General features: G+C 48.3%; 1 protein-coding gene across 3 annotated transcripts in view; it reads left to right on the forward strand.

The window, feature by feature from the left end:
* CTIF (cap binding complex dependent translation initiation factor) overlaps window positions 1-26,184 on the forward strand; it is a 146,696-nt gene that overhangs the window by 17,557 nt on the left and 102,955 nt on the right. For 2 of the 3 annotated variants that reach the window (XM_074812782.1, XM_074812783.1), the window contains exons 2-4: window positions 10,065-10,277; window positions 14,242-14,325; window positions 25,894-26,016. In XM_074812782.1, the coding sequence (XP_074668883.1) occupies window positions 10,098-10,277; window positions 14,242-14,325; window positions 25,894-26,016 (387 nt within the window). In that variant the 5' untranslated portion in view covers window positions 10,065-10,097. The remainder of the gene's footprint in view (window positions 1-10,064; window positions 10,278-14,241; window positions 14,326-25,893; window positions 26,017-26,184) is intronic. The other variant, XM_074812784.1, reaches the window with a different exon arrangement.

The raw sequence follows: 26,184 nt of genomic DNA on the forward strand, positions 1-26,184 counted from the left end.
AGATCTGATTGATGGCAGTGCTGTGGCAGCTGCCTGTGCAGGAACTGATGAGGTCCACGACTGATGCTCCTGGGGTAGCAGTGATGTAAAAGCCAATCTGCTGCTTATTTTATGACTTGAACATTTGAATGTGGTGGAGGAGTGGGGGTCCAGGATCCAGAGGCAGGTTTTGGAAATTTTGTTTGTTTGTGGGTGTTGCTAAGTGGGGTTTTTTAGGTGTTTTTTTTTTAGCACTGAAGATAATTAAAGATTCAGAAAATCTCTGAATATACTTATCTGCATGGATTCTTTCAGATGAGTTTAACTAGCTCAGAGAGGGGCATGGTGAGTTGTTTATTTTCTCTTTCCTCTGCAAACTGGCAGAGGTTTACTGGATGATTTTTCTTTCCAGTTTCATTTGAGCAGCTCATGTTAGGCAGAAGAGGCAGGGGGTCTGCTAAGAACAAGCCAACCTTGAGTCATAGGGAGTTGTCTCTCCTTGAAATCTGCTCCTTGTCTTGCTTGTGTAACCCAGGTCCAAAAGTGACCAGATCTGAGGCTGGGAAGGTTTTTCCCCTTGGTCAGAGCAGCTGGAATCCAGGGTTCATTTGCTTTTCTCTGTTGCAATGGTGCAGAAGGTGGCTGATGCTGCAAAAAGCATCTTGCTTCCTCATTTCTATTTCGTCTTTCAAAGACCTTGAATATGGGGGGCACCTGAGGCTCTCCAGCCCCCAGCCTTGTTGCACAGAAGAGCTTCATTTCCAAAGAAGAGGAAAGCTGTGATGAAGGGAGGCAATCAGTGGGGATGGAGGCGAGATTCCATGGGGATGTGAACCTCATGAAGTTCAACAAGGCCAGGTGCAAGGTTTTCCATCTGGTTGGGGCAATCCCTGGTAACAATATGGGCTGGGGAATGAAGGGATTGAGAGCAGCCCTGCGGAGAAGGATTTTGGGAAGCAGATGGATGAAAAATTGGACATGAACCAGCAATGTGTGCTCGCAGCCCAGAAAGCCAACCACATCCAGAGCAGTGTGGCCAGCAGGTTGAGGAGGGAGATTCTTCCCCTCTGCTCTGCTCTGGTGAGACCCCCCCTGCAGTGCTGGGTCCAGCTCTGGGGGCACCAACAGCAGAAGGACACGGACCTGCTCGAGCGGGGCCAGAGGAAGCCACGAAGATGCTCGGGGGGCTGGAGCAGCTCCCCTGTGAGGACAGGCTGAGAGAGTTGGGGGGGTTCAGCTGGAGAAGAGAAGGCTCCGGGGAGACCTTAGAGTGGCCTCCCAGGGCTGAAAGGGGCTACAGGAAAGGGGGGAGGGACTCTTGATCAGGGAGGTAGGGATAGGATGAGGGGTGACGGTTTTAAACTGACAGAGGGGAGATTTAGATGAGATGCAAGGAAGAAATTCTTCCCTGTGAGGGTGGTGAGGCCCTGGCACAGGTTGTCCAGAGAAGCTGTGCTGCCCCCTCCCTGGAAGGGTTCAAGGCCAGGTTGGACGGGGCTTTGGGCAACCTGGGCTAGTGGAAGGTGTGTCTGCCCAGGGCAGGGGGGTTGGGACTGGATGGGCTTTAAGGTCCCTTCCAACCCAAACCAGTCTGTGATTCCCAGGAGGAGAAGACCAGCTGACTCCTCCTAGGATAAAATCCCCTCCATCTATCCGGAGTGGCAGCTCCAGCATTTTGGCTGGCGGCCAAGGTATGTCCTCTGAATGCTGCTAAAAGCTGGCGTACGGGCACAAAAATGCTCTTTGCCAGCAAACTACGAGTGTGGTTTAATAGGGATTAAGCACCCTCTGTGCTTGCCCTGCTGCTGACCGGGGGATGCCACTCCCGCCCCATCCCTCCCTGCCAGCAGCGACCCGTGGGGTGGATTACTTCAGCAGGTTGACATCTCAACTTAGAGTTGGATGTGTCTTTTAGGATTACAGGGCTTTTCACAGCCCAAGTGCTCATTATATTGCCTGGGTGCCTGGAAAGAAAAGATTTACTTTCTGATAATGGTGTTTCCCTTCGGTTATTTGCAAAAGACAGTACGTGGCGGCTGGCGTGCAAGCACCGGGTCAAAACGTGCGGTTGTAAAGCGTATGGATCAGCTTGTTATTATAGTGCTTTTATTTAGGACGTGGGCTGTGCTCTCTGCCTGCAGAGCGCTGCCTGTGTGGGGAGTTTCACACCCTGCCTGCTGCTTCCACGGGATCAGGGCTCATCCCCTGGGATTGCGGAGGAGCTGGGCAAAACACACGCGTTGGTTGTGTGAGGACTGCTACCTGTGTTGTGCATCATAGTGGGGCACGCATGTGTGCACAGTGTACATGTGCAAGCTCTTCTGGAAGGAGAACATCCTTCGTTCATGTCTTCTAGCGTAATTCCTGCAGCTGCCATGTCCTGCCCAGCCTGCTGGTGTCATGCTGTGTGCTCTCGGAGGAGAAACAGCGTGGCTCCAAAGAGGAGATTGTGGAGCATGTGTGATGTCTGCATTTTTTTTCTATTTCTTCAAATACTTTTATTTGGCAATGTTTCCTTTGTAAAGGTGAAAAATAACAAGGATAAGATGTAATGTGGGCTCTTGTTCCCTTAGCTTTTAGGGAGGGGAATGTGAAAATGGATTATGTCTGACTTAAGTCACAGTTTGTAGTATCAGCCAATGTAGAAATAAGACTCAGGCTGTTCTTGATTCAGGAGCTGGTGTTTGGAGGCTGTGACCTGTTTCAGGTTTTATTTCTAGAAATGCTGATGTATTTCCATGTGTTGAATTTGTATGAAGATCATGGGTTGGGGACTGTGCCTTGCTGTCGTGCTGCAGTGCTGCTGATACTCCGGCAGACTCCTTGCTCTGGCATCCCATGTAGTAGAGCATCCCACCATGGGGTGGGACCAAGGTCCATCAGATGGCCCATAAACCCACCTCCATTCACCCTCTGAACTTCAGACAGTGGTTTTCTTAGTGGCTTTTCCTTATTTTTCTTGGCAACATCCATCACAAACCAAAGGTAACATCTTCCCCCTGGGCAAGGAAGCCCATCTGTTGGGAAACTGCTCCAAACTTGTGCACAGATTTGACACACTAAAAGACTTTGTGTTTCTAAAGGTGACGAGGCTTTGGTTTTGTTTAAACAGAAAAAAAACCACCTCCCAACTGCAAAAAATTCCTTATTGTGGTGAAGCAAGCTGCGTAATAAATTGTCTGGCTGAGAATGATTTCTGGCTTTCTGGTTATTTCTCTCCCTTCCTTGCCGGATCACTGTGTCAAGGCGGCTGTTTTGGGTTGTATTCTGTGGCCTTTTGCACTTGATAGTCTCCTGGTGCTCTCCTTTCCCTCCTCCACCATTTATTTCTGTGTTTATTTTAGTGTTTGCCCGCTCTGTTGCATGCCAGACTCGTGGATGGCACTGCAACGTGCCAGCTGTTGGTCTCCTGTCCTGTCACTTGGGCTTTTCTGCATCACCAGGTACCAGAAACTGGCCCTGAGACTGGAGGGATGATGAAATATATAAAACTCTCAGCCAGCCATGGACGCATCAGTATCTGAAAAGCCCAAGGCTAGCTCCGCCAGCAGTCACTCAGTGTGGTTTTCAAAGGTGTTTACATTTTAATTAGAAAAGAGTCAGATCCAGGATATAATAATTTACATGGCTGTGCTTGACGTTTTGGCATCTGGAAAGATAGCAGCTTTGGAGCAGCAAATCCAAACCAGACACGTGATGCTTCATCTGTGCTCGTGGAGATGCAGCAATACCTGGGTGCGGGGAGCCATGGTTCATCTCGACTGCTTTCATTTTCCATAGTAACTGTTCCTGCAGTTTACTGAATACAAAAGCTGGCCGCCAGCAATAAAGATAACCTGCTTGTTTCATTCAGTGAGATGCTCTCACCGCTTTAGAAAGACACATTGCTAATTACTTGTTGGAAATGGGGTGGATTAGGGGAGAGAAAATATTGCTGCTGAAGGAGCTCATTAAAAAGAGATGCTGGGAAGCGAGCTGCCTGCCCACCGGCCGTGGCCGTGCTGATAGGCAGGAGTTCAAACCCCAAATGCAGACAGTGCTTCTGCCTGTACTGCTGCCAGAGTGTTAGCTGGTGGATGGTGAGTCAAAGCACGCAGAGGGTTTCACCTGACCTGAAGGTGCTGATAAGAAGCAGATAAGGAGAGTTGTTCTGCACCAGCTGCTCTGCCCTGGTCTGTGTGGCCAAAATATCCCTCACCTCCCAGGTCTGGGGCCGAAGGGACACCCTCCCTGGTGCACGTTGTGCACTTCAGCAGCAGTTTTAGAAAGCCTGGCTTGGTGAAGACAATAGGCAGAAGGTGTGAGGGAGGTGATGATGGAGGGTTTGTCCATGTGTCGTTCCTCTCTGCCCAGCCCCAGAGAGGTACCGAGCAGAAGAGGGCATCATCTCGCTGAGAGGTGATGTCCAACAGGTCTTCGTTGTAGGGAGTGGAGAGCAGTGCGGTGGGTTTTGGAGGCTGGGCAAGAGATTTGAAAATTGATGTTGGTTGCTCATGGGGCAGGACGTGGTGTCTGCTGGCTGGGGCTGGGCTGGAGCTTGTCCCTGAGTCTCACTGGGGGTCCCTTCATTTTGGTTTTACCATCATCCCATTCAGGCACAGATAAATATATCTGTGGGCTGCTGAGATGCTACTAGATTCATGTCCCAGATGTCTCAGAGCAGACAGGACCTGCTGAATCGCAGCAGTATTTAAAATTTATTTATTGTAAACTCCCCAGGGAGAGCAAATATGAGAGGGACACTGGAAGGAAGTGACTGCATTGGTACACATAGAATTTGCACTGCAGCTGCCTTTTATAGGAAGCATCCTGTGTTCCTAGAAAAACCTGGGATGATAAATCCCATATGGCAAGAAAAAGGCTTTCAGTGATCTGTCAGGGTAGCTCTGGAGACTGTCTGTGAATTGTGAGCTGCCCAGTGGCTGCCCTGTGGTGGCATTTCTGGAGAATAAAGCTTCTGCAGAGGGAGGCTGTTCCATGTTCAAAGCCCCATCCAACCTGGCCTTGAACCCTTCCAGGGAGGGGGCAGCCACAGCTTCTCTGGGCAACCTGTGCCAGGGCCTCACCACCCCCACAGGGAAGAATTTCTTCCTTAGATCTCATCTAAATTTCCCCTCTGTCAGTTTAAAACCGTTCCCCCTCATCCTATCTCTACCTCCTGATCAAGAGTCCCTCCCCCCTTTCCTGTAGCCCCTTTCAGTCCTGGGAGGCCACTCTAAGGTCTCCCCGGAGCCTTCTCTTCTCCAGCTGAACCCCCCCAACTCTCTCAGCCTGTCCTCACAGGGGAGCTGCTCCAGCCCCCCGAGCATCTTTGTGGCTTCCTCTGGCCCCACTGGAGCAGGTCCGTGTCCTTCTGCTGTTGGTGCCCCCAGAGCTGGACCCAGCACTGCAGGGGGGTCTCACCAGAGTGGAGCAGAGGGGGAGAATCCCCCCCCTCGCCCTGCTGCCCACACTGCTCTGGGTGCAGCCCAGCACACAGGTGGCTTTCTGGGCTACCAGCGCACGTTGCTGGCTCACAGGCAGTTTTCCACCCCCCAACCCCCCCAAGTCCTTCTCCTTGGGGCTGCTCTCCAGCCACCCCTCGCCCAGCCTGGATTTGTGCTGGGGATCTCCCTGACCCATGGGCAGGACCTTGTCCTTGGCCTTGTTGAACTCCATGAGGTTTGCCCGTCCCCACTCTCCAGCCTGTCCAGGTCCCTCAGGATGTATCCCTTCCCTCAGCGTGTCACCGCCCCACACAGCTCGGTGTCAGCAGGAACTTGCTGAGGGTGCTTTGATCCCGCTGTCCATGGCCTCAACAAAGACATTCAACAGCGCCAGTCCCAACCCCAGGCCCTGAGGATGCCACTTGTCACCACTCTCCACTTGCACATCGAGGCGCTGACCATAACTCTTGAGTGCAACCACCCAGCCAGTTCCTTATCCACCAACTGGCCCATCCATCAAATCCACATCTCTCCAATCTAGAGACAAGGATGTCATGTGGGACAGTGTCAAATTCTTTGCACATATCCAGGTAGATGATGTCAGTTGCTCTTCATTATCCACCAATGCTGTAACCTCATTGTAGAAGGCCACCAGATTTGTCAAGCACAAATTGCCCTTGGTGAAGCCATGTTGGCTGTCACCAATCACCCCTCCTTATTTTCCATGTGCCTCCTTATTTCCATGTGGAGAAGCTTTGTCTTGGTGTGCTGGAGAGTAGATGGCTGGAGCATCTTCCCTGAGGGAGGATGTATGTATGGAGTCCTCTCACCCAGACTGCTGTGAGCTGATGGAAATGCATTGCTGTCTCTGCATGACTGTCTTCCTTTCATTGTAGACTCACCTCTTCTTACCTAATTTTGGTTGCAAGTTCCCCTATGCTGTTGTCTCCCACCCATCTTGGCCAAAATGGGTTCCTTCTCCATTGCTGCTCTTCACCTATCAGACTCACCATTTGGTTGCACAAGCTCAACAAGCCTAGGGCACCTTTGGGAGAAGGGGAATGAATGTCCAGATGTCATAAAAAATGCTTGTTCTTATTATTTGCTGATTAAGGGTAAAACTGTGTAATTGCCATAAACTGTATAATCTTGCTAGAGCAAGAACCCCATTTTAAAATAACAGGTATTAATAATAATTATACATTACAGTAATGCTGATAATTACTAAGTTATAATAAGCAGTTTGCACATCAATTGACTTTTTCTGCTTCTGATTCCTTGTTTTATGGTCATAGTAATGAGCGTGGCATGGGCTTTGTAGGAAAGGTTTGGAAGGTAATTTTCAGACCCCCAAAACTTACAGACTTCATGCTTTGACAAAGTAGGGGGAGGAGCAGGGAACAGGGGGAAAAAAAAAATATTTGAGGTTGATCTCTATTAATTATCATTAAAGAAGGTATCTGGGGTCTGGGAATCCTTGGTGGTAGGCACTATGCCAACACAGATCTAAGGGATCACCACTCCCTGAAGAGCTCTCAAGAACATGCGTTTGTGCCCAGTTTGGGAAGACATCAACCGCTTTGATGCTCAAATGTGGGTTTGGGTTTTTCTTTGAAAACCTCTTGTTTGTACATGTTTTCAGGGCGAGGCGAGATGGGAAACCTACTCCAGGCACAGAGGTTTCCTGACACATGGCACCAAGAAGAGCAGGGCACCATCCAGCCTGTGGCGCCTTCCCAGTGGAGAGGGTTAATTTTGGAAAGGGAGAGAAGGTTTATCATTAGTATGGAGAGTAAACCTTCACAGGTGGACTTGAATTGGTCTGGATCTAGGTGGATGGTTCCCTTCCCAAGGGGTTCCCTGCCAAGGAGGAAGGGCCGCCATATGTGTTGCACATTTGTGTTCCAAAAATCTGTCCCTCTTGAAGGGCCAGGCTGCCTCAACCAAGAACCAGCTTGCAGGACCCAGCAAATGGGCCTCTGTAAACCTGTGATTATATTGGTTTTGTTTTGTCAAGCATGTTTATGTATGTGCATCTCACACTTGGTAGAATAAGGTAGAGCCTGGAAATCAATGGCTAACAGCTGAAAAAGCCCTGCCTTGAAAAAGCTTCTAGAGGATGTTGACCAAAACAACCCTCATCTGAGCATTGGGACGTCTCTGGGCAGACTGGTGGAATTGGAGAAGGCAGTTGTATGATAACTGAGAGAGACTCATCTGAAATAGGTGACACTGCTCAGAAAGAAGTATTGAAAGTAGACTGAGAGAGCAGAGGAGGCTTTCTTAAGTGATGAAGTGTTTGAATGTCATCTCATGGAACTGTAAAACCATTCAGGTTGGAGAAGACTTCAGGAGGTCTTTAGTCCAACCAGTTGCCCAAAGCAGGGTCAGCATCAAGTTTAGACATGACCTCGCTGCCCTAGTGATCAGGCACGTGTGGTCCTAACCATTAACCCCGGTATAGGAAAGGAGCGTGGTCAGAAGGGGAATTCAAAAGACAAATTCAGAAAACCGGGAGCTGGTTGCTACCAGGGAGTGCCAGGAGATGCCACAAAGTCAAGATGTTCCTCTGGTTGTTGACCCTCTTTGTGGAGCCCAGGGTGTGGCGATGGTGGCGTATTGGCAGTGACGCCAGCACAGCCGGCACGCTGGGATGTCCATGTCGGGTGGCCGGTCTCTGTGTCATTACGTGATTCACACCAATTTGGTGCAGAATAAGCATACAAAGATTACAGACCATGACTTGTTGGTCTCCTATCTGTCCAAGCCTGAACATCTGCTCTAGGGGTCTTTGTGTACAATGATGATCTTATCTTGGGTGTAAGCGGTAACTCATTACCCTTAAATATAGGGGAGTTTTCTTCCTGCTAAGTTCTGGTTTCCATTAGAGAAAGAGGTGAAGGTACTGCAAGATGACTTGGTTTTAGGGTTTCCTACTAGAGATCCATAAATATCTCAAATACGTGGTTTGTGCTTGTTTGCTGGACCTGGTGACTTCTGATAAACCCATTTGCTTTCAGTTCACCGTCTCTCCTGTTGCTAATCAGCAAAATGCTTGCTGGGCATGCATTGCCACCCCAAAAGTGGAGACATGTCTTAGCCCTTGCTCTAGTTTATGCTTTATCATGGTTGTTCAAGGGGAAGCATCCCCATGGCAGTGCCCTGGGCTTGATTTCCTCTAGGGCCAACTTCAAAAAACCAATAAAAATAGGCAAAAAACCTTTGGGTTTGTGTTGTGTGGCCCCAGGGAATGGAGAATACCCTCAGACTCTGCTTGCTCCATCCTAAGTGATGCCACCTGTATCAGCTCTCCCCTACCTCATGTGGTCACCTCCCCATGCCATCGTGCCCTCCAGGACTCATTGCAGCCACCTATTCTCCCAACTCTTTCTTTGGCACTTTCTGTTTAATAATTGGTGCTTTCCATTTGGTAATTGACAATAATTAGCTAAAAGGGGAGAAGCATACCCTCCTCCAGGGCTCCATGCTCTCTGGGGCTCTTCTTTTTTATCCTTGTCTATTTCTTTTTTCTTTCGCCTTTTTTAATACGCCACATGATTTTTGTTCAGGAGCTAATGTGTGATATTGATCTACATAATGAGCCTTTTTGGCAGTCCGGGCACATTTGGGAATAATTCCTTGAACAGATGAAATCCTTAGGCCAGAACTGCTCGTTCTCAGCAGTTTCCAAATGAAGCCACAATTGTTCAGAAGTGACAGATGAGAAATAGTTCAGGAGCTGGAAATTACATGAGCTGGGAACAGATTTTTTTTTTCCCTTCCCTTCCGGATGGCATGTGACTCACTTCGAATTTGCTTGGTAATTTTATGTTTTTCTCAAAACAGACTGTAAATACCAGTTCCTGGTGAAGGAGAGGGTGAGGGGTGAAGTCCTGCAATGTGATGGGAGCTCCCCTGTCTTCTCCCTCCAGCCGCAGGAAAGGAGGAGTGAGAGTCTTACCACAAGACACTGGTCCAAAATTTAATTCTTGTGCAAACATGCCCAGCCCAGGTCCAGGAGCTGATAGTTTCTTTTCTTTAAGGTGTGCTTGGCATTCAGCCATGGAGAAATAGGAAGGAAGAGAGCATCATAAACCCCCTATATCTTCTGCAGAGCCATTCTCCTGCAGAGAGAGAGGTTTTAAACATAGATTCTGGTGTGATCTCTGCTCACCTCCTCATGCAGACCTCCTCAGTGGACCATTTACCTGTCGCATCATTGACTCAGCATCATTTACTGTTGCCGTCCTAGAGAAGCTTTTCAGTTATCATCCTCTTCCTCACACCTTTGTCCGTCATCCCCAGCTGATCATCCTTATCCAGCACAGCTAATACTGTGGGCTTTTTAAATTAAGCTTTTTAATTTTGTTTTTCTCTTGTGCATGTGTCTGGAGGTTTTCAGTATCTTGGGTTTTAAGAAGGAGGATAAGCAAATGTCTATTGTCCTCAGGTGTAGGAATATTACAGAAATTGGACTTGGTTTTTTTTATGCACACATGGAAACTCTGTATGTGACCACCTAGGATTATTATAATGTTACTGGATGTACAGCAAAAGTAACCTGTGTGTGGTAACTGACAGGCTTTGGCTACTGTTTTTTTAACCTTTTTATGATTACTGGGAAATCATTTCCTGCCTTTTTTAATTTTACTTCCTCAGGCCCCCTCCGTTCTCGGCGTCTCTCCTGAAGGGATGGAGAACTCATCGGTGGCATCAGCCTCCTCAGAGGCAGGGAGCAGCCGCTCTCAGGAGATCGAGGAGCTGGAGCGTTTCATCGACAGCTACGTCCTGGAGTACCAGGTCCAGGGGCTGCTGACGGATAAAACGGAGGGGGATGGTGAGAGCGAGAAGACACAGTCCCATGTCTCGCAGGTGGGTGAAGGGCACGGTGTGAGGTGGGAGAGGGGCTGAGGGACACCAGTGGCTTGTCACCTGGGTTGGGGATGCACATCCAGCTGAAGCAGCTTTTCGAGCATTGGGGTGTAAAGCAGGACATAATAAAAGACTGGATTTGGGGCAGCTTGCTTGTTCAGCCAGATATGAGGTCTCCAACCGGTTGGTAGAGGTCTCTCGCCAACTGGATTCTGTTTTTCCATGTTCTTAAGGTGTGTGCCCCGAAGCTTTTTGACTTCTCCAAGGTTCCCATTTATAAATGAAGAACATTTCATCTGTAAATGAAGGGTGGTTCTCTCGATCCCAGACAGCACGCTGCTTCAACAGGGTGGAAAAATCCTGGAGGGATTGGGAAGAGCTGCAAAGACTGCAGCGGCAGGATGCTCTGCAGTGAGGTGTTCTCCCATCCGTATGCACAGGGGTGTCCATGAAACAACCAAGACCAGAAGGTCAATCAAAAGCCCCAAATTCTCAAAACTGTGTTTTTTGTGGGCATTTTAATATGTGTAATAACCTGTTTTCTTGCATCATGGTTGTTATGTCAGAGAAGGAAATTTCTGTGTTTCAGAGGATGGGAATACCCAGCAAACAGAGGCATGGTTTTAGCGGGGATGTGGTTTGGTATTTTCATTAGGATGACAGGGTCCTAGTTAGGTTTGTTCGCAAAATGGACATTTTAGGTCCAACACAAGGAGAAATGAAACCTCCTGACCTGTTGTTGTTCGGAGAAAAATCGTTTGTGCCACGATGTGCCAGATGTGGGCTGAAGATGTGAACTATCAAAGGGATAAGGAGTCCATGGAGCAGGGAGCTCTGGTCTTTGCCCTTGGGTGAGTAAGGCTACCGTGATCCTCCGTTTGTGATAGAGCAGCTTTCCTACCCCACAGGGCTCCTGGTAGGATAAAATATTTAGGTTAGAGACCACTTACATACTGGTTATGAGGATGCAATAAGAGTAAGACTGAAGGGTCGTAAGGGTAAGGATATGCTTGTTGTTGGATAGCTGAGATGTGTTTTTGCTGCTGGTGGGGTCTGCTGGTTTGATTTGGGTCTTTGTCTCTTTATACAAGGTGTAAGGGAGACTGATCCCAAGCAGAGATCCCCGGAACACTTCGTGTTAAGCCTTAATGCTAGTTTAACAGCTAACAAGACTACGTGGCAAAGCCAAGACGGGGGTATGATGATGGAGAGAAAGGCAGAGTCCAGGCTGGGTTTGTGCAGGATCATGACCTCCTCCAGCATGCAGAGGAGTTTTGTTGCAGGTCATTTTGTCTCTTGCTTCATGCTCAAGTCTATTAATTGCTTACCAGTAAGGCCCTGCCTCCCTAGGGTTTTGTTTTGCCTTTAAACTGGGAGGTGTGCTGGGGTAGTGAGAGCAAGGTGCTCTCCTGCCATTTGCCAGAGCTGCCTGCTTCTCCTGTCCCCTGCACTGTGCACCCCAGCGTGCAAAAGCCAGGGTCCCCAAGTCCAGCAGAGAAGAGCTTGCTCTCCTGTGTGAACCTCGTGAAGTTCAACAAGGCCAAGTGCAAGGTCCTGCACGTGGGTTGGGGCAATCCCAAGCATCACCACGAACTGGGGGATGGATGGGTTGAGAGCAGCCCTGCCGAGAAGGGCTTGGGGACACAGGTGGGTGAAAAACTGGACGTGACCCAGCAATGTGCGCTGGCAGCCCAGAAAGCCAACCATCTCCTGGGCTGCATCAAAAGAAGTGTAGCCAGCAGGGCGAGGGAGGGGATTCTCCTCTGCTACTCCCAGAGACCCCATCTGGAGTACTGTGTCCAACTCTGGGGTCCCCCACTCAAGAAAGACATAGACCTGTTGGAGTGGGTCCAGAGGAGGTCAGAGGGCTGGAGCAGCTCCCCTGTGAGGACAGGCTGAGAGAGTCGCGGGTGTTCAGCTGGAGAGGAGAAGGCTCCAGGGAGACCTTAGAGCAGCCTCCCAGGACTTAAAGGGGGCTTCTAAGAAAGACAGAGAGACTTTTTACCAAGGTCTAGAGTGGCAGGACAAGAGGCAATGGTTTTAAACTGAAAAAGAGTAGATTTGGATTGGACATAAGGAAGAAATTCTTCCCTGTGAGGGTGGTGAGGCCCTGGCACAGGTTGCCCAGAGAAGCTGTGGCTGCCCCCTCCCTGGAAGGGTTCAAGGCCAGGTTGGATGGGGCTTTGGGCAACCTGGGCTAGTGGAAGGTGTCCCTGCCCATGGCCGGGGGGTTGGGACTGGGTGGTCTATAAGGTCCCTTCCAACCCAAACCAGTCTGTGATTCTGTATATGAAGGATCTCATCCTTATCTGATATCAGCAGTGCTTATCTGATTTATAGGAGCTATGCAGGTTTGATGGAGCTGAGTATCTGTTCCAGAGCTTTGGACCCTTTATCCCTTTATATATTAGCTCAGTGTAAAGAAATTACCAATCAAATGAACCTTTTTAAGAATATGTTTTGCTGTAGAGGTCTTTTAGCTGCTCTCCATGCCAGGGAAGGAAGGAAAGGCACATTGTACACTGCTTCATCCTCCACACCACTCACAGGGGAGCTGATTCCATCACCAGTCTAGAGAATCCCAAAATGTTGATGTTCCCATGGTGGGGATGTCTCCAACCTTGTTCCCACCAGGAAAAAGAGGAAAGTCAGAAGGAAAATGCAGTTTTGTTTTGGCTGTGGGCATAATAATGGGTGAGCTACACCTTGGGAGATGCTTCCAGGCATGTGGTTGCACCCAGAATTGTTAAAGGAGATAGGCATAGATCTAGCTCTCAAGCGTGATAGCACCATGAGCTTCTGCAGGTAGGTCAGCAGAGGTGGCAGGAGAGTGATGGGCAGCTCTTTAAAGAGCTCGCTAAAGGCGAGGCTGAGGTCCCTCCATCTGGTGAGCTAGAACGGGCTCTCTGATGAGGGCAGAGCTGTGCAGCGATCATGGGCAGTTCTAGTGGTGGCTCTTCCTCTTATTTTGTGGCCTCATCGATACCTGTCAAGAAGGTAGTTGGTGTTTGAATGGAATTGACTTTTCATTTTCTTGGTACATCAGCCTTGGTGATGGCATCCGGGCGGTGAGTGTCTCAGGAGCAGCTGAGCACTTCCAGGATGAAAGACCTCAGAAATGGGGCTACTCACCAAGGTTCAGTCTCAGCTTTGGGGGGGCGGTGACAAAACAGCTTTAGGATTAAGCAGCGTCTTTCATGTTTGTCTAGTGAAAATTACTTTTAAAAATTTTATTTATTTTTCACAGTACAATGCAGCCCTTAATTTCTCCGAGGGGGGAAAAAAACCTAAATGACCCCAAATGGAATTATTTTGGTGGGCGTGTCTTGCTGTCTAAACCTTGGGGAAAGCTGTCATGATCCCCTGTGGCTGGGAAGTCCCCTGATGCCGATGTCCTTCACCATGGGGCGAAGCCAGTGTGACAGCAGGGCTGCCATCCAGGCTGCACATCCCAGCTGCGGCGTACAGCAGTGGCCAAACCTGCAGCTTTGAGCTCTGTTTTCTGTTTTGTTTAAAATAAAGACAGAGTTTTTTGGCAATTCAGGAGTCATATCTGTCCCTGAAGCAAACAGAGTTGGGAAAAGCAGAAACTTTCCAGCTTTCCATGGTATACTCTATGGCAAAGAGTAATCAAGTCAAGCTGCTCTGGTATGTACCAGACGCCTGAGATACCAAACACGGTTGGAGTCTGTAAGGAAATACTGGGAATGGATTTTATTGCAAAGTGTTGTTTTCAGGTGGCTTCCTGCAATGGTTCCTGCATCTTTCCTCTGCTCCCCATCGGCGGGTGAAGCGTTTCCAAGCCAAAGCCTTTGGGATGATCCTCAAAAAGGAGGCGGGGGGGTGCACGTGTACAGTGATGCCCGCGGCCGGACGGTGTTTGCTGTGTGCTGTGGACTGACACAGCAGTTTTCCGCAGCCCGGCTATTATTTTACACAATCCCTTTTTTTATCCCTTTTACAGTGGACGGCGGATTGTAGCGAGCAGCTTGATGGCAGCTGCTCCCCATCCCGAGGGAAGGGCTCGTCGTCTCACGAACACAATCAGGTAGGGGTTGTGTTTAGCTCTTCCTCACCAAACCTTTGCTTTTGTTCTTGCACTGTCTCATCCGGCAGTGCGGAGCCTGCCTGTGCTGCCAGCTTTCCCTCTCCTGTGGAAGGGGAGACATGTCCCTCTGCTCGGCATCTGAAAGCTTGTTCCCACTGAAACCATGGGAGATGGGCAACATCCTGATGTGTGGATGGATGCTCTGACCACAAACTTATTGCTCTGCGATAACGGGGAAAAAATACGGAGTGTCCCATTTATTCCTGAAGAGCTTCTTATTGCCACCTGTGCAAGGCACCTCTTCGGAGCATCAAAACTGACTTGGAAGTATGTGATGTATCTGGGGTGAGGGATCTTTGTGTAGCTGTGCCTCTTGGTTATGTGCTGCAGCACAAGGATGGTGTTGCAGGGAAGAGGATTAAATAGCTGAGAGGGTGAACTGGGAGAAACAGCAAAATTGCACGTGCTGACAGCCTGTGTTGGGTTTGCAGTGACGGAAGCCAGGTGCAAGTCGGTTTTGGTGGTTGTACGTGGCGTGAACGCCAGTGAAGAGTATTTAGCACTGCTGGCATCGCTGGAGGTGGCTGTCCCTCCTCTGTGCGAGCACTGGCATGGGAGAGGGTTGGGTAGAGAGGAGGCATGGATTTGACCGTTGTCACCTGGTTGAGGAGCTGCTGTGCCACCACGCGAGTGTCAACTCTGTAAGAGCAGCGTTCACCCTAGGAGACAGGAGACCGAGCCGGCTGCAGGAAGGGGTGAAGTGGCATTTGCCGTTGCCATGGCTGATGGATGATGGATGTCTCCAGGGCTTCAGGCCGGTGGTTTTGCTGCTCTTGCCCTGCTTGATGTCCTCCAGGCTTCAGTCCCACGCGTGGGATCCATGAGAAGTCTGGGAGCCCCTTGCAGGGTGGTACAAGAGGCCGTGCCGGTCTGAGCAGTGCATGTTGCAGCTCCCATTTTGGGCACAGTTTCTTCCCGTGCAGAGCCGTGCTGGAAGCTTCTGGGCTGTGGGATGGAGGCTGACACATCTCCTCCCTGCCATGTGCCTGGATGGAAGGGAGCATCTATACAAACACCTGCACAGAACAAAGGCAAGATCCTGTTGTGCAGGAAGGTGCGTGCTGTACAGAGATGCTGCTTCAGATGAACCTCTGAAGGTGGCAGATGGTATTGTGGATTTAATTTATTATAGCTTTGATCTGCTCTGAAATATTCAGCAGCAAAACCCCGGCTGGGGTCTCTCCCACTGCTGCAGCCGGCTGCTTGAAATTCAGCTGGGAGGCTGGCCGTTTCCCTCAAACCTCCTTGGGTTGCTCGGGGTGTTAACAGGACCGGGTGTTTTCCCTGGGAAGAATGTCCCTGGCTCGTCACCCAAGGGCCCAGCTGACATGCCAGTCTCTGGTGGGTACCACAGGAGGATGCAGGAGTCACACACGAGTGATGCTCGACTTCAATCAACGCAGCCCTGACATCTTCCATCTGCCTGATGCTGTGCTCTCTTTTGTTTCAACTTATGGGGGGTTTTTTTGTTGGTTTTTAATTCCCTGGGAATTAAACCTATTTGATCTCCTCCAACAGGGAGCTTGTTTTCTATATACAAATAACATTCGCTGATGCCCAAGCTGTTTTCCCTGCATTTGGGCTCTCTCCCAACCTGCAGCAGAGCTAGTAATTATCTCTCTCCATGTTGGGCTTCCTTTAACAGCGAGTAACAAATTTTCCTTGGCACCAAAGAGGGGCTGCAAGCTATTGTTCTTCTGTCCAGGCAAGCGTTTCTCTTGCTGTTACTGATATATGAGTGAAACGCTGCTGGTGAGGGCTAGGTTCAGTTTATTACCATTTCTGGCTGTTGATTTTTCACTAGTAGCTTTAAACATTAAAAATATGTATATATTCATTAATAAGGTGTTTGTCCTGAATGTAAGTTATCAATCAGTCTTCACACCTGCTAAGGAAAATGCTGGCTTATTATTTCCCAAGAGATGTTGGCAGTTTTTTGGTTGCAATTTTTTATGGTTTTTGAGGGTTTTAGTTGAAAAATCAAATTCCTGTTTTTCCTATTTTATTTCCAGCTGAGATTTCTGCATTGTCAGTTATGCAGTATGCACCAGACTTAGTTCAAAAATACTTGGATGTGAGATTTCTGCTGGCTTCAGCTACTGTGAAAATGTGGGTTATGTATTGGTGGTCGTGATACGCCTCACACAGTTCTAACCTGGTGACCAGAAAGGGCATTTATAAGGAAATCCAGGTTAGTCCTGGAAATATATTCAGCATCAGTTTTCTTTTCTGCAAAGGCAGAGTAGTCAAGGGCCACAAAACTAATTGGCTTCCTAAAGGTTATAGGGGAGCCTAGAGTGAAGCTGACTTTCTCGTGCTTGAAAATCCCCCTCTGCATCCCTAAGTACCTGATGCCTTTGAAATTCTTGTCTGTAGGATCCAGCAAGGTTAAGGCAAATAAAAGAATTATTTTTTTTTCATGCGTAGGCGTATTACGCATTTATATAGACATTTATATATAATGTGTGTATATAAGCATCCACAGGATGTTGTGTAAGTGTGGGGCTGAGAGTAATTCCTGGATAATGTGCAATTCAAGAGTAAAAATAAGGTGTCTTGATGCATCCTGCAGTCCAGGATATTCCTAAATTGCATTTTTTCTGACGTGGTTGGGTATCTATGGAGAAGACCACCCCGTACTTGCCCTGCTCTTGCACTGCTTGGTGAGACATCTGCTATTGGCAGCTGTGGGAGACTATATGGGGGTCAGTGCCTGTAGGCTGGCACTTGTACATCCTGTACAAAGCAGTGGCTTCAAAATGGAGAAAATTGCCCCTGGAAACCTTTTACTCTAGTTTTTCCAGTTCTCTGGACAGGTGGCTGCGAGAAGATGGTCTGCTCATGGAGAATCTCATGAGATACATTTCATGAGCTCCTGGTGCGCTGAGAAAATCCTGGCCTCACAGTTACATTCAGCTCATCAATAATTCCCCTTGTTTCCTACTGTGAACACTTCCGTTTGCTGCATGGCAGTGCCATGTTCCACTAAGCCCAGCTGCATTTGAGCGATGCCCCCCAGAAGGTCTGCCAGCACCGTGTGAGCCTCTGGGGTAGAGACCACTCCATCGAGGTATGCAAGATACTCTCTGAGCACCATATGACCTTTATAAATGAGGAAAATTTAGGTAATGGAGTAATTTCATATCTTTTTACGTTTGGATTTATTTTTTTTTCTAAAAAGACCCAGTGGGAAGATTTTATGTAATACTTTATTTGCATTCCCCTTGTGAGGCTGTTGGAAGTAGGAAGCTCTTTGATATATTTCTGAGAGCAATTCATTAAGTAAAAGACTTCTGGTATGGTATGTATTTAGAGAGCCAGCAGAGCTCTTGGTACATAAAAGGCCTGGCAGCAGCTCCATCCCAGGCTCCCCTTATGTAAAGGGCATTAACAAAAACCAGAGCAACTCTGCGGGTCTGTCCCATTTCTCCAGGCGGTGGGAGAGGGAAAGCTGAAAATCCTCCTTCCTGGCCAAGTCCGTCCCTTCCCCCATTGGTGGCTGGCTGTCACCCATCATCACCAAGCAAATGCCTGTGTTGTTGGCAGTAAATGGGACTGCAGTTTATTTTACTGCTTATTTGCATGTGTGTCCATGTCCCACTGGGTGCAGCAGGGACTTGTTGCATGATTGGGGACCTCAGAGGCTTCTCCAGTTGATGGTCATGTTGTCTATCTGCTGAACAGTGAAGGAGCAGGTAGGGTGTGTGGATCACATCTGGATTATCCTACACCCTGCCAGTACCACCCTTCTCCTGTCCTCCCCGAGGAGCTGGTGGTGGAGGAGATGATTTGGTTTGCCTTTCCATTAAGCCAATAGAAACAGCAGCACGCCTGTGACAGGCAGAGGTGGTGGATTTCCACACTTGGGCTTTGGTTGGAGAGGACTAGCTGGCCAAGGTCAAGAGCATCCCAAGGGCTGCACTGAGAAGTTTAGTGTCCGATGTTGAGTGTCTGGCGCTATTTGGTAGCGTGGAGATGTAGAGAGCTTTGCAGGAGTTGTTTGCCATTGTCACCAAGCCTGCCACATCCTGCCTAAGGATGTCTGAACCCAAACTCAAGCCTTGCTGTTAAGGAAAGCATGAGAAGTTCCCACAAAATCAAATGTCACATGAAACTTTATCTCCGATGTCTCCATGACTCAAAGAAGCACAGTGCTAGTGCCAAAATGTTTCCAGGCAGGAGATGGTTCTCATCGTATGAGCTCAGACTGTAGACAGAGGAGATCTGACCTGCCTGCATCTGGGGAGGTGCAGCCCGAGGAGGTGTCTTTGACTGCTGTACATGGAGTGGGAGCAGCAGAGATCCACCTAAACCTTCCAGGTCCCTCTTTCATGTGTCTCACTTGAACCTCAAAACCCCCTCCGATGATGAGCACTTGGCTTCCAACCATGTATGAAGGTTCTCTTGGAAAACAGCAGATTTCAATGCACAATGGAACTTAATTTTATAGAAATCAGAAAAAAACAAAGTAACAGTGCAGATTTTTCTTGCAATTCCAGAGATATTTTTTTTGCAGGCATCAGTGCTGCTTGGCTGCCTGGGGTGAAACATCAGGAAATCCTCCCCAGTGGATGCTGCATAGGCAGATGGCAAAGGGGTCACAGTCTCAGGCAGTGGCTGTGTCAGAAGGTCTAGACTTGGACTGAGGCTCCTGCAACCACCACCACCACCGTGTAAACTTCTCAGGTCGTTGGTGAAGTCATCTTCTTGCCAGCTTAAATCTGCTGACATCAGCAGACAGCATGTAATGCCCCAAATCCTTGGCTAACCAGATCAGTGCTGGAGAGTGGTTGGACACTGCTTGCGAAGAGGCTGGCAGGATCTCCTGGCCGAGGATGGAATTCATTTCCTCGTGCTGGTAGACAGCCTGTGTCTGGCTTTAGTTGACCATCTTTGGGTCCCGGATCTGAATCACAGTGATTTTCTTGCTCAGCAAAATGTCAGGGATGATCCTGGGGGCAGTTTGGGGTTCTCCATCTCACCACCCCGCTTCTATCATAGCCCAGGGCCAGTTTGTACACTGAAGTTGGTTGAGGTTGTCCACCACGCTGAAAACCTGTTGGGACAAGTGGATGCTGGCAGGTACTGCAGTCACTGTTGTCTTGTTTCCAAAAGAAAAAGAGAAAGCGAAAGACAGGAAGTTACTTTGAGGCTTTGCCAGTGAATACAGGTTAGTGTAGCCCTGCCTGACGGAAGAAGAAATTAAATCTTTAAGTAGGGTGACCTGCCCATGATCAGAGAGCAGTTCTGAGAAAACCAGTCACTTAATGGTTTTCTGCCTGTAATTGCTGGGTGACACTCCCTCTGTGCAGCGAATGCAGCCGTGATCGGAGAGGACTGCTGAGAAAGAAATCAACTCCTTTAACTAATATATAGGTGTGCTGGGTTTGTGTGGAGGGTTTTTGGTAGCAGGGGAGGGGGCTACAGCGGTGGCCCCTGTGAGAAGCTGCTTGAAGCTCCCCCAGCTCCAAGGTGGACCCACCTCTGGCCAAGGCCAATCAGTGATGGTGGTGAGCCTCTGTGATAATGTATTTAAGAAGGGAGAGATTGGGACTTTGAGGAGGAGTTAGGAGGACACCTCTGTGAACACCGAGGTCAGTGGGAGGAAGGACGAGGAAGAGGGGGAGATGCACCAGAGCATGGAGCCCCCCTGTATCCCATGGTGAGAGGGCAGGGCTCCCCCCATCACCCATGGGGGTCACTGGAGGAGCAGAGATTCGCCTGCGGCCTGTGGGGGACCCCCAGGACTCTGTGGGGAGAAGCAGCCCCCACTGTTGTAGTTCAGTGCTGGGAGGTGCAACACGTGGGGGTGACCCACGGCAGAGCATCTCGGGAAGAATCATCCCGTGGGGAGAACTCATGGCAGAGAGAGTTTGTGGGGGACTGTCTGCTGTGAGAGGGACGTGACGTGGAGCAGGGGGAGGAATGCAGAGGAGTTCTTCCCCCCAGCCTTGGGGGAAGGAACAGCAGGACTGACTGCACCCCCCATCCCCTGCGCCGCTGGGGGAGGAGGTAGAGATATTGGGGACAAAGCTGAGTCCCAGAAGAAGGGAGGGGTGAGCGGAGGTGTGTTTAACATATGGTAACACTTCTCACTGTCCCACTCTGTCAAGTGTTGGTGGTCTTAGTGTTTGAATTATAGTGATGTCCTTGTTTTCTTCCCCTAACGAGCCTGTCTTTTGCCTGTGAATGGCTGACCCACCCCTCCCTGTCCTTATCTTTCTGAGCCTTTTGTTTCATTTTTCTCCTTCCCAGCGCTGGGGGGGAAGGAGTGAGTGAACAGTGAATGTCTGCTCAGTTGCCCTCTGGGCTCAAACCACGACAATAGGTCTGACTTCTCTGTGACTTCTGCTAGGGATACACCTCGTGAAGCAGTGCCACTCCTCATGAGGCAGACACCTGCTTGGGTGTCTGAAGATTTGGGAGTGAAATGGCTTCACTGCTTTGCAGCCTAATTTAGGAGAACTGTTGCTGTTTACTGACGATGGAGGAAGGCGGCTTCTAGGCCTGGTGTCACTAGTGACTCATGGGAGGACATCTTGTCACCCTCGGTTTCCATTTGTGTAGAGTGGACAGTGATGTTGGTCTGCCTGCTGAAGGGAGAGCTTCTCATGCTCTATTTTTGTGAAACTTGCCGTAGCTGAGTTACCTTTCAGGTCTCCATTCTTCTTCCAGATTTGGTTGAATAGGTCAACAAATGCCGAAGCTCTTAACAGGGGAGGGATGACTTGAGCCATTTAGTCTGAGGCTCAGGCTGGAGCTTGGTGCTGGATTCCATGGCATGTCTGAAGTTTTCGGTGCCATTCCGAGTGCTCTCAGTGCTCCTTCTCATCTTCATCCTTGTGTGTGAACAAGCTATCTAGCACATCCTTGGTTAACACATCTCTTCCAATGTTGTCTGGAAGGAACACAACCACACAGGCTTAGCCCTTTCCTGAGGAGTCCAGAAAGATCTTGTAGGCTTAATGTCCTAATTCCAAGCCCATCAGGTCCTTTGGTCCTTTATTGTGGCGGGGGTATAGGTAAAAACCTTACTTTTCCAGTTGGGAGAAGAGCTCCAAACGATGTTTGAAGTCCCTTCTGCTGTGCCTTTACTGAAGTAGTGATCAGGGACCATACCATATTGGAGAGGGCTGGGGAAGGTGGACATGGACCTGGGGAGTGAAGGAGCAGAGCCAAAGTGGTTGTTTTCTCTGCATGGTATTTTTATATCAGGGTAAGTTTTCATTTTTTCTTATAGCCTTATGCAGTACACTGAGAAGAAAGAAGCTGGAAATTTGTCCCTGCTAAAATGTTTAGAGTAATCTTATGTTTTTTTCTTAAAAGGTACATTTAAAATTATTAAAATAATTAAATCATTATTTTTCTGTAGAAAAATTGGAGTGGTTGTTCTTGAAAAGGTCTAGAAGAGCAGGGAGATACTTGGAGTACGGTGTCAAAATTCTGCATAACTGGAAGGTTTAGCTGCAGCGCAAAGTGGGTGCAGAAAACCTCTGCTACAGAAAACCCCCAAAGTTTACGTGATACCTGTCTTGTGTTATGACCAGGATTAAGACTCAAAGTTTGGGAGTCATTTGAAGGACACCCCACAACTTGATCTAGCGACCTCCTCATAGGTGCAGTGGTTAGACTGATGTTAATGCTGGAGGATATCTCAGAGGCTTTTGTGTCCTGAGAAGTCCTCTAGATTTCTATTGTTTTTCCTTTTTCTCTGGCCCACCTTAGGCTGTGAATGCTGTACATTGAATATTGAGGTTTTGACATACAATTGTACATGAATCCCATCAAGAATCCACTGATGTCTTCGGGCCACATAAAGCTTGTGGTATTGCCATGGTTGGTCTACACCTCTACCAACACAGCCAACTTCACCCATACTTACCATCACTGAGACCAACCACGTAGGTGATCACCACGTTTCCGTTTATTGCCTGTGCACTGGGGCAAAGTTACCTCCTTTTTCTGCAAATGGGATTTTCAAACTTGCACTGAAGCAGCAGAAAATATTAACTCTTGAGCTGGCAAAGGGAGTGGGATTAATTAGTTCATGCCTCAAAGATCTAGCTGCGAAAGTGAAAATTGCAGTGTAAGTGAAACATATGATTATTGCTAATTAAAATGCAAATGTTAGATTTGACAGCTAGTTTCTGAAGGAGGGTGGCTGGCAGTGTTAATGTGCACAAGCCTCACTGTTCCCAAGAGGGTGCAGAGCTTGGCCAGAAGGATTGGCATGGATGAGAGCAGCTGCTAGGAGTCAGTCTCTGGAGCCCCAGAGTGTGGCTCAGAGGTCCCATCTCCTGCTGATGAGTGTAGATCATGAATAGTGGGTGGAGGAGCCCAAATAAGGGCTGGAAACAAGAGTTCAAGGTTTGTTTGGGAGAGAGTGGGAGAGTCTTGGTCTTTCGGGGGCACAGCAGAGATAATGGGGCCAGATGATGGGGGATTTAGTTGGCAGGAGGCAAGGGCATGGGATGGAAAACTTTGTGCCGTTACAACTGTTTCTTCAGCCTTTGTCAGAGCTGTGGACAAATCTGTTCCTGCAAGAGCGCTGTGTGTAGGGAGACATGTAGGTGGCCATGCTGCGGGATGGAGGGTGAGCAGTGCCAACGTCTCACCACTGCAGAGCCTCAGCTTTCTGCTGAAGTCCAGCTGCCTGTAAGGGTTTGGAATTGGGGTTTTTATGGTTTTTGCAATGATGCTGGTGGAGTGTTTTTGTTGCTCGGTTGTTGTTTTTTAAGGAACAATCATTACCTGCGTACTTTCGCTCACTCCTCCAGGATCACCCATGAGGTTGGTGTGAGCTTCCCCGCTCCCGCAGAAAGGAGGTCTGCAGAAAGGGTTCGTTTTAGCATGAAAGGGATTTATTAGAGGACACAAAGCCACCAGAAATGTCTGGGAGAGTTTCTGATGGACACATTTCTGTTCTGGAGATTTGAACCCCTATCAGTAAGGTAGCAGTAAAGAGTTGTTCATCTTTGGCAATTAGTCAGAAATTTAGGTGAAATATTGAGCTTGGCTGTGCTGGTGAGTACGAACATGAATGTATTTAGGCCATACTCTGTTTCAGCTTCAACAAAAGTTTCAACAATTTTTAGTTCAACAATTTTTATTTTTAAAATAATTTGGTTTTAAATATGAATATTAATAGGACGTGATAAAGATAAGGAATGTGAACAGGGAAACGACCCCAGGCCATGAGTTAGAGCCAGGAGACAAGCTGATTTAGTGAAAGGGTACCTGTGATTTTTGTCTTAACTAACTGGTTCGTGCCGTATCTGCTGACTTGTCTCGGTGAGTTTGGACGTCGATGCATGGTGGTACCAATCTCCCCGTTTCTCACAACAGTTTTATTGTGGCCAGCCACATTTCTGGAATTTACATATCTTCAGGTTGTCTGCAGGCAACTGCGACCAAAAGTTGGATCAACTGAATATAACTGAATGGTGATGTTTATTTTCAGTGTGTCTTTTAAAGCAAAGGGTGCATATGCTCACTGGTCCCATTGGAGCATTTGGCACAGAAATTTTTCAGACATGGATGAACAACGTGTTCAGTGTTTAGGATACAGTAAACTGGTAATTAATCCTTTGAATATTAATGGTGGTGCAGGTTCATTTCTCCCAACCATCTTTTCAGTTGGGGCGTATCCTCCCCACATCAAATGAGATATTTCTTACTTCTCAAGATGCCTGCAAGACTGGCTCTTCCCCGAAGCTTCCCAAAGTGGCTACCTGCCTGTGTCTCACAAGTGACATTGATCAAGTTTTTTTTCCCTCCATGCCAATTTAACAACTCCCTTAACTGGTATTTCTCAGCCATCGGGAGATTCAGGCCACGATGTGATGAGGAGGCAAGAAGATGCTTTCTACTGTTGTTGTAACATGTGGGAACAACCACAACCTCTCAAATTTCATCTCTATACAGCTTGAAAACCAGTTGACCTCCTCTTTTGAAGTCAGTGCTGATTTTAGGCTATAGCAACCACAGTATATTTGAGCTTGCTTGAGACTTGCTAGGTTTGAGGATGGAGAATGTGCAGCTGTAGCAACACAGAAACCAGTACTGATGTGTTCTGCTTCCATTTCCTCATGTTGGGTAAATACTTACATGTTTCACGCGCAGTAAGGTCCATGCTGGAGCACTTGGTAGCATCACCTTAGGCAGCTTAACGTCTGCTGTGTGGGTCCCTGACCCATCCAACCCAGGTGGCAGTGGTGGAGCTGAGACCTGGTCTGTGCCCCCAGATTAGTGACCTGGACTTGGCTGTTGTGTGCAAAGAGGCGTTCACGCTTTGCTTTGCTGGTGAGTCCTTTTGGCTCTTGAAGGCCAAGGTGGTTCTGCCCTTGTCTTAGCCCATGACAGTGTCTGCAGGTAACCCCGCGAGGATGTCTGAGACATGAGAAACTCTCTTTAAGTGTCAGCTGTCACACCAGTCCTGAAACACATGCTCCTTTTTGTATTTCCCAGATTTTCAGAGTGCTTGAAAGAGTTGAATATTCTGCACTCTGTGATTTCATGGTTTTTTGATCATCTTAGGTCACTTCAGAGGTCTTTCCCAAGCCTGTGAGCAAAGCTTTTGGAGCAATTACCCTGACAATATCCACCTTTCTCCCCAAGCACCTTGTGGGTTGTTTGGGTAGATAGAACTGGTAGGGTGAGTTATTCTGGTTTTCAGATGACTCATCTTGCCCTGAGGGCTGTTGGCTGAACAAGAAACCTGCAGGTTGCTTGACAGCAGAACAAGTGTTAGGAGAATAAAGGAGAACATTAGGGACAGCTCCTTAATAGGGAAAAATAGTTATTTGTGTAATGTGTCTCCTGGTGAACTCCAAGTGTTTTCAAATATGTGAGTAGCTGAACTCTAACAGTGGGCTAAGCAGGTGGAAAAACTGACTGAGAAGTTGATTTGGACTTGGGAGGGGAAATAAGGGTAAAGAATAGAATAGAATAGAATAGAATAGAATAGAATAGAATAGAATAGAATAGAATAGAATAGAATAGAATAGAATAGAATAGAATAGAATAGAATAGAATAGAATAGAATAGGACGAGACTATTTCAGTTGAAAGGGACTTACAAGGATCATCTAGTCCAACTGCCTGACCAGTTCAGGGCTGACAGAAGGTTAAAGCATGTTGTTAAGGGCATTAGTCCAAATGCCCTTAAGCAGTTTTGGAGGATGTGGGGTTGCTGAATATGCATAATTAATCTTCATGAAGACAGAGGAGGTAAGTATTATTTTTCCTTATGCATAGACTAGAGCAGTAGAGCTAAATCTTATCTTCGTTGAAGCGTCCCACAGTGTCATCCCTTCGCAGTATGTAAATAGAACATGTTAAAGGACTCCGAGAAAGCCCCAAAATCAGGGTGTTGGGCATGGGCATGGTTTTGTAGGTGGTTGCACGTGTGGTCTGGGAGCTGGAGCTCTCCTGGCTCCCCAGGTCAATAGTTTTTGTGGGTGTGGGACAGCATTGCCCTTGACTAAAGCAAGCTGTTTGTTATTTCTAGGAAGAGTGGGATCACAGCAGCAGTGGGAGCGCAGGATCCCGGCCGGGGTCGGGCTCCAGGCGCGGGTCTGGATCCAGGTCTGGCAGCCACGGGAGAAGCAGCCAGTTCAGGCAATCAACCAAGGTATACCTGGTAGCAACATGCTGAAGTCGTGTCCTTTGCTTGCTGTTTATCAGAGGCATCCTCCTAACGACGTGTTTTGTGTGTGTGTGTACACGTAGGGTGTGAGCACATGTCAATTATGAAGGACACCTCAGAGACCTAATTAATTCACACATAATGTGTGACCTG

This window comes from Strix aluco, chromosome Z, assembly GCF_031877795.1.
Source record: "Strix aluco isolate bStrAlu1 chromosome Z, bStrAlu1.hap1, whole genome shotgun sequence".
In the NCBI taxonomy this organism is placed as follows: domain Eukaryota; kingdom Metazoa; phylum Chordata; class Aves; order Strigiformes; family Strigidae; genus Strix; species Strix aluco.